Raw genomic sequence first — 17242 nt, 5'->3', positions numbered from 1 at the left:
ATAACTTTTTAGTACAATATTTTTTAATAATAATTACTTATTATAATATTAAAATATAATAATTATATAATTTGTAACTTACATATACATCATTATTAGGAAATTAATAACTTCATCATAATTTATAGGAATTGTATCATTAATTAATTTTTTTAAATAATAATAAAATAATATAACATAATATGATTAATATTAACTAAATTAATAATATTAATTATTTATTAATATACAATAAAAAATATCCAAAAAATAATGAAAATCAAATATTAATATAAATTTATTGTTTACCATAACTATGAAAATAAATTTTTATTTCATTTCATTTTTTCACGATTCATTTTATATATCATTCAATATATAATTAAAAATATGTCTTTATTAAATGAATACTAAAATAAGATAAATAAAATAAAAATAACATTGAAGCAAATTAAAAATTATTAAATATATAAAAGAGAAAGAGAAAGTAAGCAAAGTATTTAACTGCATGCGACTACTTTTACAGCACAATTTTAAATTATTTTATTAATTTTAAGATATATATAATTATTAAATTTTTATAATTAAATGAAATAATTAAAAATTTAATAATCATTAAATGAGAGATTTATAAAATTATTAAAATATGTCAAATATTTTTAATTAGTTAACAATTAAAATTGTGATAATAATAGTAATAATAAAAATAATTAATGGTAACAGTAATAGTAATAATTAATTATATTATTAAATATAACCTCTATATATATAAAATAAAGAGTTTTTCCTATATCTAATTAAATTAAATTGAGATTTTTACATATTTGTAATAATAATAATAATAATAATAATAATAATAATAATAATAATAATAATAATAGATATTTATTACAATTTTAAAGTAATAACTAAATAAATAATTTGTAACTTATACACATATAATTAGAGAATTAATAACTTAATCATGATTTAAAAAAATTGTATCATTAATTAATTTTGCTAAATGATAATAAAACAATATAACATAATTAATATTAACCAAAATAATAATATTAATTATTTATTAATATATTATAAAAAATATAAAAAAAATAAAAATTAAATATTAATATAAATTCCTATTTGTCATAACTATGAAAATAAATTTTTATTTCATTTCATTTTTCCACAATTCATTTTATATATATATATATAATTAAAAATATATTCCCTAATTCCTTATTTTAATTTGGAGCATATATTTTAAAAAATTTAATTTAATGAAATTTTAATCATTAATTTAAAAAAAATCAAATATCTCCTTATTCTTATTTCTAATTTTAAACATATATTTTAAAGGAAATTAAACCTAATTATATATATATATATATATCTTAATCACTAAGAATCTTGATCATAATTTAAAGTAAATATTTTAAAGAAAATTAAATTTAATTAAAACTATTTAGAAAATATAAAAAAATTTAATGTCAACCTTTCATTTTTTTTTAATTGAAGATTAATTATCTTTAAAATTCCAATCATTAATTTCTCCCAAGAATTCAAATATCCCTTAATTGCTGATTTTAATTTAAAACATATATTTTAAAGAAAATTACACATATTGAGAATTTTTATCATTAATTTTTAAAAAAAATTTAAATATCTACGAATTCTTAGTTCTAATTTTAAACAAATATTTTAAAAGAAATTAAATCTAATTATAGTAATTAATATTTTTTTATTATTTAAATTTGAAAGATTATATTAATTAAGAATTATATTTAGAAAATTAGATTATATAATAATTATATATTACAACTATTTAGAAAATATAAATAATTCTTCTGCCTCTCTTTATGGTAATTTTGTTATGTTTTTTTTTTTTATTTGACTTGGTTACACTCGGTTCTGTACTCTGTTTCTTATTGGGATTGTTGATTTTTCTACTTAATTTCTCTAAAAAGGAAAATATTTCAACTTTATTTTCAAATAATTTGGAAAACTTTCCATACTAAGAAGATTTTTTTTTTCTTGTTCTTTTATAATAATAGGATCATTCTATTCTAATACCAGTTAAATAAAAATGTATTTATTTATTTATTTTTTAATACTATAGGAAGCATATTTTATTTATCGAGGTAAATCTTATGATGGATCTTCCTAGTATTTGATTTGTAAATTTGATATTATAGTACTGATATAATAATATGTTTATGGTATAATCTCCAAATGAAGACACATAGCTTGCAATAACTTATTTACCTCACTTTAAGTATGAAGAATAATTACAATTCACAAATGATAGAATTTAGATCACAGAGAATAGAATATTATTTTCTTAATTTTTTGTACTCAAGAAATTGAATTTTGATATTGATAAAAAAGAAAATATATATATTTAGGCATATAGAAGATCCTTTTATGTGTATTTAGACAGTAAAAAGTTAAATTTAGATTATAACTTAAAAATTAAATAAGGAAAAAAAATTGCTATCAATAAAATTGACAAATGAGGTAAGGAAAAAAACTGCTAGCAATAAATTCAATTTAATATAATTGACATATGTAGGAAAGAAAAAATATTGCTAGCAATAAATTCAATTTAATATTGCCACTTAGCACATAAGAAAATTTGACTACTTTAAATAGTGTTACGTGGCATAAATATAATATATATATATATATATATATATATATATATATATATATATATATATATATATATATATATTAAATTTGGATTATAACTTAAAATTTAAATTGCAATTATATATTACAATTATATACGATATTAAATTAAAATTAAAGATTAAAATTATAAAAAATTAATATTCTATAAATATTATATGAAATTTAATAAATATCAATTTAATAAATTAAATAAATTTAATTTAATATAATTCACATATATGACAAGAAAAAAAATTCCTAGCAATAAATTCAATTTAATATTATCACTTGACATAAATGTAATAATATTAAAATTCTATGTGGCAACATGAAATAAAACTTAATTGCTTTAAATATTATCACGTGGCAAAAATATAATAGTTTTAAAATCTTATATAGCGATACCAGAGAAATACCACTCTACTTTATATATATATATATATATATATATATATAGATTCTCAATGCAAATTTAGTACTTCCTTCGTCTAATTTTATTTTTCGTTTAAGATTTTTTAATGGTAATTAAGTAATTAAATCACTTAATTATATTGAAATACTTTTTAATTAAATTAAATTACTTTTTATCTTTTACCATCAAGAGAGAGAAGAAAAAGGTGTTAAAATAAATTTTTAAAAATTATATAAATAATTATTATATTTAATAAAAAATAAAGATAAAATTAAAAAATAAAAAATTAATACTCTTAATCTTTTGAAAAACAACTAATTGGAAATAAGATAACTTAGAAAAAATGGATGAAAATAATAATAAATAATTATATTTAATAAAATTTAATGAATATAATCTTTTACTCATTAAAAAAAACCATTTTAATTATATACACATTTTATCGATCTTGTGCGAATATTATGGTAAATATTTAATATAAAAAATTTATATAATAACCTTTGAAGGACACACAGTCATATTCCATTTTTTTAAATCAATTGGGGCATTGGGCTGGCAATTGAACAGAAATAGCCCCAAGTCAGAAACCTGGGCCACGAACTTAACGTAAGAATCCTGCATTGAACTGAAATTCTCGGTCTGCTGGGGAAATTCATAAGTTTATTTAAATTCGAACTTAATTGATATTTGTAAAATTTAAATTTATTCTAAATTCGATTATATATTATTCAAATTCATTCTATTAAGGTTCAATTAAATCAGATACCAACAAAAACCGACTTGTTATCATCTCTGCGTGCTGCCAGTCTAATACATCCAAGCCAAGTCCACAACTATGCAAAGAAAATATGCAACAATAAGTATTATAATGAATAATTTCTTACCATCAATGTTGTTCATATAGTCATATTAATTGTTTTAATTGACACTAAATAGTTTAATTCCACTTTTTATTATAGTGAAACAAATTTTCTTTTATCATGTTTTAAAAATTCAAGCAAATAAATAACATAAAACTAAGACAATTTTGTGTCTTACATGCAAGTTTGTATTTACTTTATTATGTTGTTTGCACATGTTCATTATACAATTCAATTAGGTGAATTCTTTTTTTCCCCATCTTAGGCATGTTCTTGATCCCAATTAATACAAAATTTTCATGCCCAATATTAAGCTCCCCTTCTCAGTCAAGTAAGGCTGAACAAAGTTCTCAAAAAAAATGTTGTGGATAATTGGAACCTATAATTCAAGCTATAAGAAGCTAAAAAAAGAAAATGTGGGGAAATTACAAGAACAACACATAAAATTTATGAAGACAAAAAAAAAAAAAATGGGGCATGCAAGTTTTTATGGGTCATGAATGAGAAATGATACGTGTGTAAATAAACTCATTCCATGTGTCAGGCAATCCAGGGAGACACCAGTGAATACAATCGGCATAGGTTGTCGGATCAGCCTGCTGCTCTGGTGTAAGCATCTTGCCTTGGCGGATGGTGTAAACAGAGGTATGAGCATCTTTTCTATATTCAGAGAGAGTGGTGATGTTGATAAAATGGACAGGTATTTTCATTGATTGTGTTAAATTTGCTCCTATAACAAGCAATCTACGGTCTGTGCCCACATTCAGATGCCTAGTTGTATCTAGTATTGGAGTGGTCTCCTTAGCACATTTTATCCCATCTGGGTTGTTCCAATCCAAGCTCCTACAAATTCAAGATAAATAATCATTTAAAAAATTATCAAGAATCATTAAGGGATAATGATGTGATTAGTGGGTTACCCACTACAGGTTATATGCATAATAATCAATTAAATTTGTCAAATCATGCTTTGTAATCACAGACTGACTACCAATAATCACCTAATATACCTAATGGGATTAATTTGGCACCATTATACAACTTTTTGGGCAATTATTAGACTGAAAATATGGTGTAAAAGTGAGCTAATTAAATCCCTTTGGGCCTGCATTTTGATAGAAAAAAATAATTAAATTAAATTAGTAACCCTAATTTTATTATTATTATTGTATCTTAATTGAAGTGAATTTCTAGGTATTATATCTTAATTCCAATTAAGAAAAAAACAAAAAGCACACATAGAAATAATAGTCTTTAATTAACTTATAAGATGAAATTAAGATATAATTAAGAATTAATTACTTGATATGGAGAGGAGACATGCTACTGAAGAAGACCATGGTACGATTAGGATCTACATTTTCATCTACCCACTTGGACCATGTAGTCAAAACTCTCCTATAAGCTACCGGCCGTTCGATCTCATCATATTCAGTGGCTCCTTCATCGAACGATCCACGTCTATTCAATCAAACCAAATAAACAAAAATCAATCTCATGATAATTATAATTAATCATAGAAACAAACAACAGAATTAACAGATGAAGATTATCATATTCAATTACTTACAGAACTTTCATGGAGAAAGTGTTCATCCACCATATGTATGTGTTGAAAATTAGATAATCCACATTCTTCCAATTAACACCATGTTTATTGATTGCTTCTGGCATAATTATACGATTCAAGATGCTGTGCATGTTTGGATCATCAGAATTTGACTCCACTAGAAATGGAGCCCAATAGAACTCTATTGTGGCATTGTAGTCCTGCAAAAAATTTTAAAATAATAATAATAAAAGAAATTAATAATTAAATTAAAATCATGGTCATGGAGATTTCTTTTGATTATTATTTTTTTAATAATCTTCTCTCATGGAAATTAATACTAAATTATTGCATGGCTAAACACAGGAGTTGTTAGATTAGGTGGGTTTGGAATACAATAATTTTCAGTTCACCTAAAAATACGTTTCTCGCAATTACAAGAAACTTTAAAAAATTCCCTTTGCTAGAATCTTCACTCTAACTAGTCTTGGGTTGAGAATTTGGCAAATTTTTAAAGGGTTTTATAGCCACTCTACTTTAGAAAAATAATCCATTTCTTGATCATGCATTTCATGATTAATCATAATCATTAAGATCAATGAAAGAAACTTAAATATTGGACAAATCCTGTCAAAAAGATTTGGGAAAATTAATCAAGGACATTGACATTGCACCTGTATATCATGCTTAGCTACACACACACAGAGAGAGAGAGAGAGAGAGAGAGGAAAGTGTACCTCCATTGTGAAAATAGCAAAAGATCCTTCCTTCCTCCAGGTCTTTCTTCCAGAAGGAACTGCAGATTGAACCAAACAAATCATTGATTCCCATTGGTTCCTATTCAATGAGTCCCCAACAAACAGAAGCCTCTTGTTCCTCAGCTTGTTTAACAATAGCCTTGGGTTGAACCTTTTGCAAACAAAATAATAAACCCAATAAATCAAGAAAATCAAACACATGTATTTAGAAAAAAGAAGAAATCCAAGAATCTGTCAGATTGTTTGCTTACTTAGGTAAAGAACAATCTCTAGGCTGCCATTTCCAGTTTTGGTACAAAGAGTCTTTTCTGCCATTTCTAAGGCACGTCACTTGAGCTGTAAGAAACTCACACTCATCTTCTTTGTACAAAGGACGTGTCGCATTGTCAAAAACCCATTGCCCTGTGAAAAGATCACACTCTTCGGGTGGCAATTCAACCTCCTCCTCATCTTCCTCCACGAGTGGCAATTCAATTTTCTGCTCATCTTCTTTATTAGTTGCATTGGATGAATTGGAATTATCATCAGATTCTTGAGCTGTTTCGTCAGAGTCCTGATGACCATGAGGTTCTTCTAGCGATAGCGTTCTTGAATTCATAGAAACAATACCTTCTGTATCTTTCTTCATAGTTTCTGGAACTGGATTTGCCTCTATCGATGGTTCTTCTTGAATTTCTTGAGATTTAGGCCAAGAAAATGGGAATTCAGCCATGGACTTAACGTCCTCATTGTACATAAAAACCCCAAAGAGAAAAACAGAAAAAACCACAACAAATACAGAGAGATTACTGTTTTTCTTGTGCTTCATGGCTACTGTTACTGAGGAAAGGAGAGGATTTTTCCTTCGAGACGGATGCATGAGACAAATGGTGAGAGAAGAGAAGGGAGAGGGATGGAAATATAGAGAAACATCTAGCAAGATAAAGACACAGAGATAGAGAGAGAGAAGCTTACAATGAATTAGGATTTTTTTTTTCTTTCTTTCTTTTTCTTATTTGTTAGTTCAATGAAGGATTTGGTGAGATGGATTTTTCTTCAAGAACTGGTTAGGCTTCTCGTGGAGGGAGAGTTGTCTCTCTCAATTTATTAATATTTTTTCTTTATAATCCAATTTTGCTAACTAATTTCCTTTATATCTTGTTCCAACAGTATCAGTGAGAAAGAGAGATGAGTGAATTCAAAGTTTTAATTGCCTAATGCCTAGATGGTCTTAATCTAAGGAAACGTTGGAACAAGAAGGAGGTTGCAGTTGATGGGTATAAGGTATTTGGTAGATCGACCAAATGTTATTTTCTACCAGATTGATAGTACTTTGTGCTTAAACAAGAAATGTGTAGGATTAAAATTTTTACTACCAAAACTATAAAATTTTTTAATATAAGTTTATGACAATATTATATAAATTATTGTATATTATTATTATAAAATTATAATGGTAGGCTTTTTTTACAATAAAGGTGTGATTATCGAAAAAAAAATTATTGACAATAATAATTATTACTACTAAAAATTTAATAATGATAATAATAACTAATATTATTTTTTTTAATGTACCATTAATAACAAATATTCATATTATTGTTATATATTAATTTTATAACAGTAAAATTAATAATTATTGTAAAATTTTTATTATTAATTCTAATACTTATTATAGTGTGTAATAAAGGCTCATAGATTTCTTATGAGATTATATATTATGAATTTTTTTATCATTTATTAAATATATAAATTTCATATATTTATATTTTAAATCTATGGTAAACTGAGTCTAAACAAAAAATATCTTATATATTAGTTCTCTAAATTTTGTTTTTGGTCCTCTGTCACTATATTTGTAATAACATATAGCCAGTGGCTTATATAATTATAAATTAGTTAAAATCTTTTGTCTTATTAAAATCAAATTTCATAATTTTGTTTTTTGATATTCTTAATATATAAAAAAATAAAATTAAATTAAATGATTGAAATTGAGACTTCAAGTGTAGCCTGATTTGTCTATATATACAAGTCTTGATTTTTATTTTAATTTATTGAGATTCATGGGAAGGTAAGGATGCTGGATTAGCCTAATCATCATGTTTATTTTTATGTGAGGTTGCCCTTGTAGAGAGCAGGAAATATACAAATTCTTCCATGACAACCACAAAATATATTTCTAATCAATTATAATAATTGGGGAATCATGATTAAATCACTTCAAGGATGACTTATTAATTTGATTTAATTTCTTTTTTAGGATATCCACCATATTTAATAATAATAATAATAATTTGAAACATTGTGATAATAGTTATTTTACAATAAAATTGTGATTGCTAAAAAAGTAATTATTGACAGTAATAATTATTGTTTTCAAAAGTTAAGGTCTGTTTAGTATTGTTATTGGAGCTGTTATTGAAAAAATAAATTTTTTAAATATACCAGTTGCAAAGTATTAAAAAATAATTTAAAATTAAATTTAATAAGTTTTAATTATAAAAATATTAAAATAATAAAAATTTTTCAATATTTAAAATGATGTTTTTATTTAAAAAAATAATTTCAACCTTCCAAACACAATACTGGACAGGTACTTAATTAATATTAATAATAATAATAAATAATTATTAATTATATTTTTTTATGTATTATTAATAATAATTGTTCATATTACTATTATAACATTACAATAAAATTTTTTATTGTTAATTATAATATTTGTTGTAGCAACAAAATATAGGATTATATTGTGAAACTTTATGGATGAAAATCATAGGAAAATGAGGTGGTCAAAACTCACCTAATCATCACTTAATATGTCAATGTTTAAAGTTGGTGCAAATTAAATATAATATTAATTATTTTTAATTTTTTATTTGAGAATGAGCAGTAAGCTTAGAGAACCTTTGATTTGATGAAGCTGCAGCATGGTGAGATTTTGATATCTTTCTTTGTCCCCAACAACTACCAAAGTCTGTTGATGCATTATTAAGGCTCTGTATTAATGATGATTGTAAGTTTTAGAAAGCCATACAAGAAACAACCCCACATTTCCAATTATTATTAGTAACTTTATGTTTGAGAAAAGTAAACCCTAAGAAATCCCTCCTTTGTTTTCTTTTGGGTTTTATATTTATATAACAATTAATTTTTTTTTTCTAAAAAAAAATTAATTTAAAATTAAATTAATTCAAGTGATATTGATTTTAATTTAATTTTAGTATACCAACATTGTCATACTGCTGTGTACTATGCTCACTTTCTCTGCTTTTGGGTTGTACATCTCTTTTTTTACAAGTTAAGGCATCCATACTCAACAAGCTTTCTCTTAATGACACTCTTTTTTACCTTTTTTTATACTCATTTTCTCTAACACTTGTATAGTAGGTCTACCTTCCCCTTATTTTTCCCCCTTTATTTATGTTCAATTTGAATATAAAATATATGTGAAATTAAAACTAAATTTAAATATATAATTTATAAATAAATATATATATTTGTATTAGCATTGGGTTGGGTAAGATAATTCAGTGGGTCAGTATCTTACTCAGATTCCTTTGATTTATGACACTTGAGTTGCAACACTATAATGAGTTAAAATTGCCCTTTTACAAATAATTTAAGCTTTTGATATGATAATAAATATTCGATTGTATAATTTATATTAGAGTCCAGATCATGATTTTGAATCCTTAGAAGTATTATTGGCACTAAGTAAGAAAAGCTAGCAAAATTTAGATGATTCTGCCTTGAATAATCTAATTGTAATCATATGCCTATGCATGTAATTGTATGATATATTATTACTCAATTAAGAACATGTACATTACTTACAATGAATTTCAATCACTAACTGGGAATAAGAAAGAGAAAGTATTTTCATATTTAATTTCAAGTTTTCAAAATAAAAAATAAAAATGATTGAACATCTAATCTCATTTAACATAAAATCAGAAAATAAATTAAATATCACCCAAATGAAAAAATAACAAAAAGCAAGCAAATAAAAAAGGAATATAGCAATTCCAAATTCATAAAAAGAAGAAAAAAAATTAACTAAGAAAAGAATGTGTGTGAGAGAGAGAATGAAAATAATCTAGCTAATTAATTATACGGTATTTATCAAGTGGGTCTTTCAAGAGGAGAGGCTCATGATAGACTCTCCAAGCATAGTCTTCAAAAGAAAATGAGCTAAACAATCTCCCTTCCTCCTTGCTGTTACTGCCAATGCCATGGCTTGCTTCTTCAACTTCTTCTGCAACTTCACTTTCATTATTGGCATTTTCTTCATTTATAATTGGCTTAGGAAGAAGGGGTGACACTGTGCTTTCTGTAGGAAGAGTCACAAGTAATGTCATTGATATGGAGCTTGAATTTTTGCCTTCTCCCATGCAAGCCAGTGGTCTTCCTCTTACTTTCTTCAATCTCCCATTGCTCCACACCTATCAATTTTTGTTGGCATAATTAATCTTATCCTGAATAGCCATAAAATTACAATTTCATATATATAATTTTACATAATTTTTATTGCTTGGATATGATTTACTATAAATTTAAAATATAAATATATTGAATTCATATATTTAATAAATAAATTTTATTATATATTTTATATTTTAAATTCATAACGGACCGAATATAAATAAAAATTGCCATAAGTAATTAAAATTATTAAAAGATAAAATTCAAGCTAATCATTGTAAGACTTTTGTTGGGCTTTGAGAAGCCCAAAGCTTACTTAAGGGGAAAAAATATATCCTAAGATTAAGTACAAAAAATTGGGCTTGATTTGGTTATGCTCCGTTTCAAAATTAAAACTAGATTGATTCAATTTAAAATTAAAGTTAATTAAATTTAAGTTACCAAAATCAACATAAAATATAAACAAAGCCAATTGATCTTATTTGAGCTAAAAAAATAAATTAAATTAAAATTAGACTAAATCAAAATAAAATCGAAATAATAATAAGTAGACCATTTGATTCGACCTTAATTAACAGTATCTCTTAAACCGAAACTGATACTCTAGAAAAAATTTTTTAGGAGAAAAGAAAAATAAAGAGTAAAAAATAAAAAATATTTTTACTTTTGTTATTTTCTTTACTCTTATTTGGATAGAAAGGAAGAAAAAATAAAGAAAGAAAAAAAATATGATAAATTTATAATTTTACTTGATATATTTTAAAAAAATATTTTTTAAAAGAGTTTATTATAATTTTGATATATAATCACATTTTTATTATTTTTTATTAAAATTAGAGAAAAAAAAATTATTTTTCTCCTCCCTTTATTTACTCTTCATTTCAAAATAAGAAAATTACTAATCTCAATTTATTTTTTTTATTTATTTCTTTTTTTTTTCATATCCAAATAAAGTGTAAAACCTAAATAATTTTTTGTTATATTTAATTATTTATAATGAACTTTTTATGATTGAGAAAAATACAAATTGATAAAGAAAAATGAAATAGATTCATATGTTTCATATTTATTAATTTTTTTTAAAGAAATAAATTTAGTTTAAATTCATTTTATTTTAATTTATTCTTGAATTTTTTTTTCAAGCACAGAACATTGAAAGGTCAGACAGACACCATCATTTGGCACAAAAATCCACAGTGGTGGAGCCCAAAAGTTCTAGCCAGCAGCCTTAACTCACTGTGGTCCATATGGAACCATCAAGACAGAATTGCCTTGTTTAAAAAGGGCAAAAAGTACTAAAGGCAATATATATATATATATATATATATATATATATATATATATATATATTAATTAAAAAATTTTCACTTAAAATCAATTTAATCTAAAATTTAAAAAAATAAAAAAATTAAAATCTTTAATTTTTAAATTTAAATTAAAAAATTAAAAATTTAATTTAATTAAAAAATATATTTTTTATTTTTTATTTAGATAAAAAATAATAAATTTAGTTTGTAAATTTTAACTTTTAAATTAAATTAAATTTAAATTTAAATTCTTTAATTAAATTAGATAAAAAATTAAAAAAAATTAAATTAAAATTTTCTAATAAATACATAACTAAATTAAAAATTTTTATTTTTATTTATAAAAAATCAAGGTTTATATAAATATAATTTTTTTTATTTATAATTAGGGATATCATTAGATGAGAGCATTGAAATTAAATTTTATTAATTTCAAAGATGTATTTTTCTTACATTAATATAATGTATATTTAAAATAAATAATTTTAGTGTATTTTTAATAAAATATATCCTCAATGAGTTACATTATTCTTGCTAATTGAACTATGAGTTTCCTAATAGTTTAAAATATAGCAATAAAATGCCAACCTTAAATTACCAAAAACTCACCTGAGCAATGTCGCCTACGGTGACCATAACCGAGTCCGCTTGAGGCTGCACAGCAACCCAACCCGAATCCGCCAGCAACGAATACTTGTGGCTCCGGATTTGATATTGTAACCCAACTATATATGGATAAAACCCACCCGATATAGCTGGTTTATCCTCGTATGAGCCCTCGTGAACCAACATTAATGAACAAATTCGGGTCGGATCTTCCTTTAACGGGTTCTCAAATCCCACCTCGCGAGAAAGCATTTCAATAATCTCCAGCCCAACTTTCTCTAAAGCCCGAGTTAACTCGTGCAGAGAAGATAACTTCAACTCGGTTGATCCAGGGGAACAGTTTGCGTCCAGCCAAAACGACTCACTCTTTCCATCTTCATCATCTTCAAAACCCAAAGGCCAGTTCTCGGGGAAGTACGATTCTTTTTTATCTCTAGTGAGCTGAAAGAGAGAGAGCGATTCCGACTCGGAGGATTTAGCTATCTGAGAAGGTATATCATGATCGGTGACTTGAAAGAAGCCGAGTTGAGAAGAGGCAGAGAGGAGGAGATCGCTAGAGTTTGGGTCAGAGAGGGAGACGACAGGGGGAGAGGTGGCAGGAGTAGAGCGACGAGTAGGAAGGGAAAGGGTAGGAGGGAGGCGGTGGAGGAGGCGGGAGAGAGCATCAGCGTCGGCGGCTGAGGTGACGTGGTGGGTGTGAGACGAGGGCGTTGGTGGTGGAGCTGAGGTGGTGCTGTAGATTTTTGGCAGGTGTTGGTGTTGCTTTTGAGCTGAAGAAGCCATGATGATTGCGGCTTAAATGTGAAAGGGAGAGACACAGACACTACACTCTGTATTTTCGTTGTGTGCGCATTAATAGGAAGCCTGTGCACGTCACACGTGCGTGTCCAAATATGATTTTCTCACACGCGTAGAAGATTTTTTTTTTATTTTCAAAGGATTAATTATTTTTATTATAAAATAAGTAATTAATTACTTTACTATTAATTTTTAGAAAATATAATTAATTTAAATTAAAGTATATCTATATACAAATTAGAATTAGTAAAATAAAATTAGAATTTAATTTAATTAATTTCTTTCTTTATCAATTTTAAGTTAAAAAATTTAATACTTTTTAATTTAAAATGAAAAATCTCATTATCATATTTCCATGAAATTAACGAAATAAATATATAATGTTCCAAAGCTGAGGATGATAAAGAGAAGAGAATTTATATAATATAGAATGAACATTCCAATTACGTGACGAAACTGAAAAGAATTCGAATTCTTACTTCAGTATTGTACTTCTAAAAATATTTTTCAAATGGGCTTTAATTTTTTTATTATATTTAAATTTGTAATTTTAGAGGTCTATTTATAAATTAAATTTTAATTAAAAAAATAGTTATATTTTATTAAATTTAAATTTATTTTTAACTTCATAATTCTAGAGCGTGTCTCTATTTAGGGATTAAGTTTTGCGAAAATTGAATGCTTTTTGAATTTTGATTACTTGTCCAACAAATCCGGTGAGTTTTATATGCAAGTAGTGGCAGCCTGTTGGCTGGCTGTATGGGAAGCTGTACCTATAATTAGATTCGATATATTTTTTTTAATTGTATATTATAGAAATATTTTATTTTATATTAATTTAAAATAAAATATTTAAAATATATATAAATTTGAGTAAATCCCCCTCCTCTATGATTGAAATAATTATCGACGTGATTGGTGCTATTTGGAAATTAAAATATTATAGGTTGACATATCTTTATGAAAAATGTCTTCTAATATTATATATTTATATTTTTTAACAAGATTTCAACCATGATACACTTTAAATAGTCCCAACTTATTAATTGTTATTAAGTTATTTAAAAAAAAAGAATTTATTGTTCAATTTTTCCATATGAAGTATGTCATTTATAATAGACTTAATTGCTAAAAAAAAAAAATCTTTAATCAGGCCTTCTTTAAATTTTATTTTTATAGTTAAATATTTTAACTTTCTTTTTTTATTGTTGAATAGATTTTAAATTAAAATTTTTATTTTTATAAAGAAAAAAAATAATAATAATATCCATAAACTCATAATGATTGTAATTTTTTTTTTTAAATTAAAAGCGATAATTATAGTGACCCAATGAAATAGATTGATGGAAAGTAAATTGAAACTCAAAATGATAAAATTTACCTAAATGAGTATTAATGAACTCTACAGCGATTCCGTTGGCACTGAGGTTTTGATATAAAAACCTCTTTTCATAAAAAGTATTATTTTCGGTGTCTATTTGACATTGAATTTGTAAGGTTCAAATTATTTTTTTAAATAAAAATTTTATTTTAGATGCTATTAAAAAAAATAGTTTGAAAAAAGTTATTTTATTATTTTAATATTTTTATGATTAAAATTTATTAAATTTAATTATAAATTATTTTTTAATACTCTATAACTAGTATATTTAAAAAAATAATTATTTTAACAGCAGTTTCAACTGTAATGTCAAGTAGACCCTAAATGCTATTAAAAAAATAGTTAAGGAAAAGCAACTATATTGTAGGCCCCGTAAGCTATAATGAGCTTGATTTTGATGATACTCAACTCAACTCAATTACGCCTTTATCCCAAAAATTTGGGGTCGGCTATATGGATTCGCTTTCTCTACTCTAAACGATTTTGGGTTAAATCTTCAGAAATGTGTAATGCTTCTAGGTCATGTTATACTACTCTCCTCCAAGTCAATTTAGGTCTACCCCTTTTTTTCTTTCTATCCTCTAACCTAATGTGCTTTACTTGTCTAACTAGAGCCTCTGTATGTCTACGCTTCACATGACCAAACCACCTCAATCTCCCTTCTCTCAACTTATCTTCAGTTGACACCACTCCTACCTTTTCTCTAATACTCTAATTACAGACTTTATCTAGTCTAGTATGGCCACTCATCCACCTTAACATTCTCATCTTTGCAACTCTTATATTAGACGAATACGACTCTTTCAGTGCCCAACACTCACTACCATATAACATAGCCGGTCGTATGGCTGTACGGTAAAATTTTCCTTTCAACTTATTGGGAATCTTACGATCACATAAAACTCCCGTGGCACCTCTCCACTTCAACCATCCAGCTTTAATCCTATGACTAACATCCTCCTCACATCCCCCATCTACTTGAAAGACTGAGCCTAGATATTTAAAGTGATTACTTTGAGACAGTACCACTCCATTCAAACTAACTCCTTCCCTATCACCAGTTTGGTCTTCACTGAACTTGCAATACATGTTTTCTGTCTTCGTTCTACTTAACTTAAAACCCTTTGACTCTAGAGTATTTCTCCAAAGCTCTAGCTTTCTATTGACTCCTTCTCGTGTCTCATCTATCAGAACAATATCATCCGCAAACATCATGCACCAAGGAATACTCTCTTGTATATGTTTCGTCAATTCATCTAAAACTAATGTAAAAAGGTAAGGGCTTATGGCTGATCATTGGTGTAATCCAATTGAGATCAGAAAATCCCTTGTGTCCCCTCCCACCGTGCGCACAATAGTAGTTGCTCCTTCATACATATCTTTCAACACTTGTATGTACCTAATAGATACCCTCTTTTGTTCTAACACATTCCATAAGATATCTCTTGGAACACTATCATAAGCCTTCTCCAAATCAATAAAAACCATGTGTAGATCTTTCTTCACATCTCTATATTTCTCCATCAAGCTTCTAATGAGAAAGATCGCTTCCATAGTTGAATGACCGAGTATGAAACCAAATTGACTGAGAGAGATAGAAGTATTATGACGTAGTCGATGCTCTACAACTCTCTCCCACAACTTCATAGTATGGCTCATGAGTTTAATTCCCCTATAGTTTGAGCAACTCTGTATGTCTCCCTTATTTTAAAAAATAGGTACTAAAATGCTCCTCCTCCATTCATCAGGCATTTTCTTTGAGTTTAGAATCTTATTAAATAATTTAGTTAACCATGCCACTCCCATATCTCCCAAGCACTTCCACACTTCAATTGGTATTTCATCGGGTCCACAGGCTTTACCCACTTTCATTCTCTTAAGTGCTTCCTTTACTTCTAAAGATCTAATCCTTCTAGTATAATTCACATTCTTTTCTATTGTTCTATAATCTATATTCACGCTATTACCATTTTGACTATTATTAAAGAGACCATTAAAATAATTTCTCCATCTTTTTTTAATGTCCTCATCTTTCACTAACACTTTTCCTTCTTTATCCTTAATGCACCTAACTTGATTGAGATCTTAACATTTCCTTTCTTTCCTCCTTGCTAATTTATAAATATCTTTCTCCCCTTCTTTGGTTTCAAGTTTCTCATATAACTTTTCAAAGGCCTGTGCTCTTGCTTGACTGACTGCCTTTTTTGCCTATTTCTTTGCTATCTTGTACTGTTCATATGTCTCATTATTATCACTTTTAGGTAATTTCTTATACCATTCTCTTTTTCTCTTCACTGCCTTTTGTACTTCCTCATTCCACCACCATCTCTTTTTTGATAGTGGTCCATGTCCTTTAGACTCTCCAAGTACTTTTCTAGCTACTTCTCTAATATTTGATGTCATCTGTATCCACATATCATTGGCCTCCATATCCAGCTTCCATACTTCGGTCTCGAAAAGCTCATTTTTGAACTTCACTTGCTTTACTCCTTTGAACTCCCACCACTTTGTTCGAGCTACACTATTTCTTCTG

The 17242-nt window shown here is 26.1% G+C and overlaps 2 protein-coding genes across 2 annotated transcripts; both read right to left on the bottom strand.

Annotated features, from left to right (window-relative positions):
* Nucleotides 1-4250: 4250 nt before the first annotated feature.
* Nucleotides 4251-7301, bottom strand: LOC110648980 (xylan O-acetyltransferase 1). The gene is made up of 5 exons (XM_021803367.2): nucleotides 6462-7301; nucleotides 6190-6361; nucleotides 5474-5673; nucleotides 5206-5364; nucleotides 4251-4746 (listed from the first exon to the last, which is right to left on the bottom strand). The coding sequence occupies exons 1-5, from the start codon at nucleotides 7067-7069 to the stop codon at nucleotides 4398-4400; spliced, it is 1488 nt and encodes a 495-aa protein (XP_021659059.2). The 5' UTR covers nucleotides 7070-7301; the 3' UTR covers nucleotides 4251-4397.
* Nucleotides 7302-10113: 2812 nt separating this feature from the next.
* On the bottom strand, nucleotides 10114-13419 carry LOC110648981 (gibberellin 2-beta-dioxygenase 2). Its single transcript, XM_021803369.2, has 2 exons — nucleotides 12534-13419; nucleotides 10114-10637 (listed from the first exon to the last, which is right to left on the bottom strand). The coding sequence occupies exons 1-2, from the start codon at nucleotides 13311-13313 to the stop codon at nucleotides 10296-10298; spliced, it is 1122 nt and encodes a 373-aa protein (XP_021659061.2). The 5' UTR covers nucleotides 13314-13419; the 3' UTR covers nucleotides 10114-10295.
* Nucleotides 13420-17242: the final 3823 nt, after the last annotated feature.

This window comes from Hevea brasiliensis, chromosome 8 (assembly GCF_030052815.1).
Source record: "Hevea brasiliensis isolate MT/VB/25A 57/8 chromosome 8, ASM3005281v1, whole genome shotgun sequence".
NCBI lineage: Eukaryota > Viridiplantae > Streptophyta > Magnoliopsida > Malpighiales > Euphorbiaceae > Hevea > Hevea brasiliensis.
The sequence above is the reverse complement of the archived record's forward strand: the minus strand, read 5'-3'. Positions and strand labels throughout refer to the sequence as shown.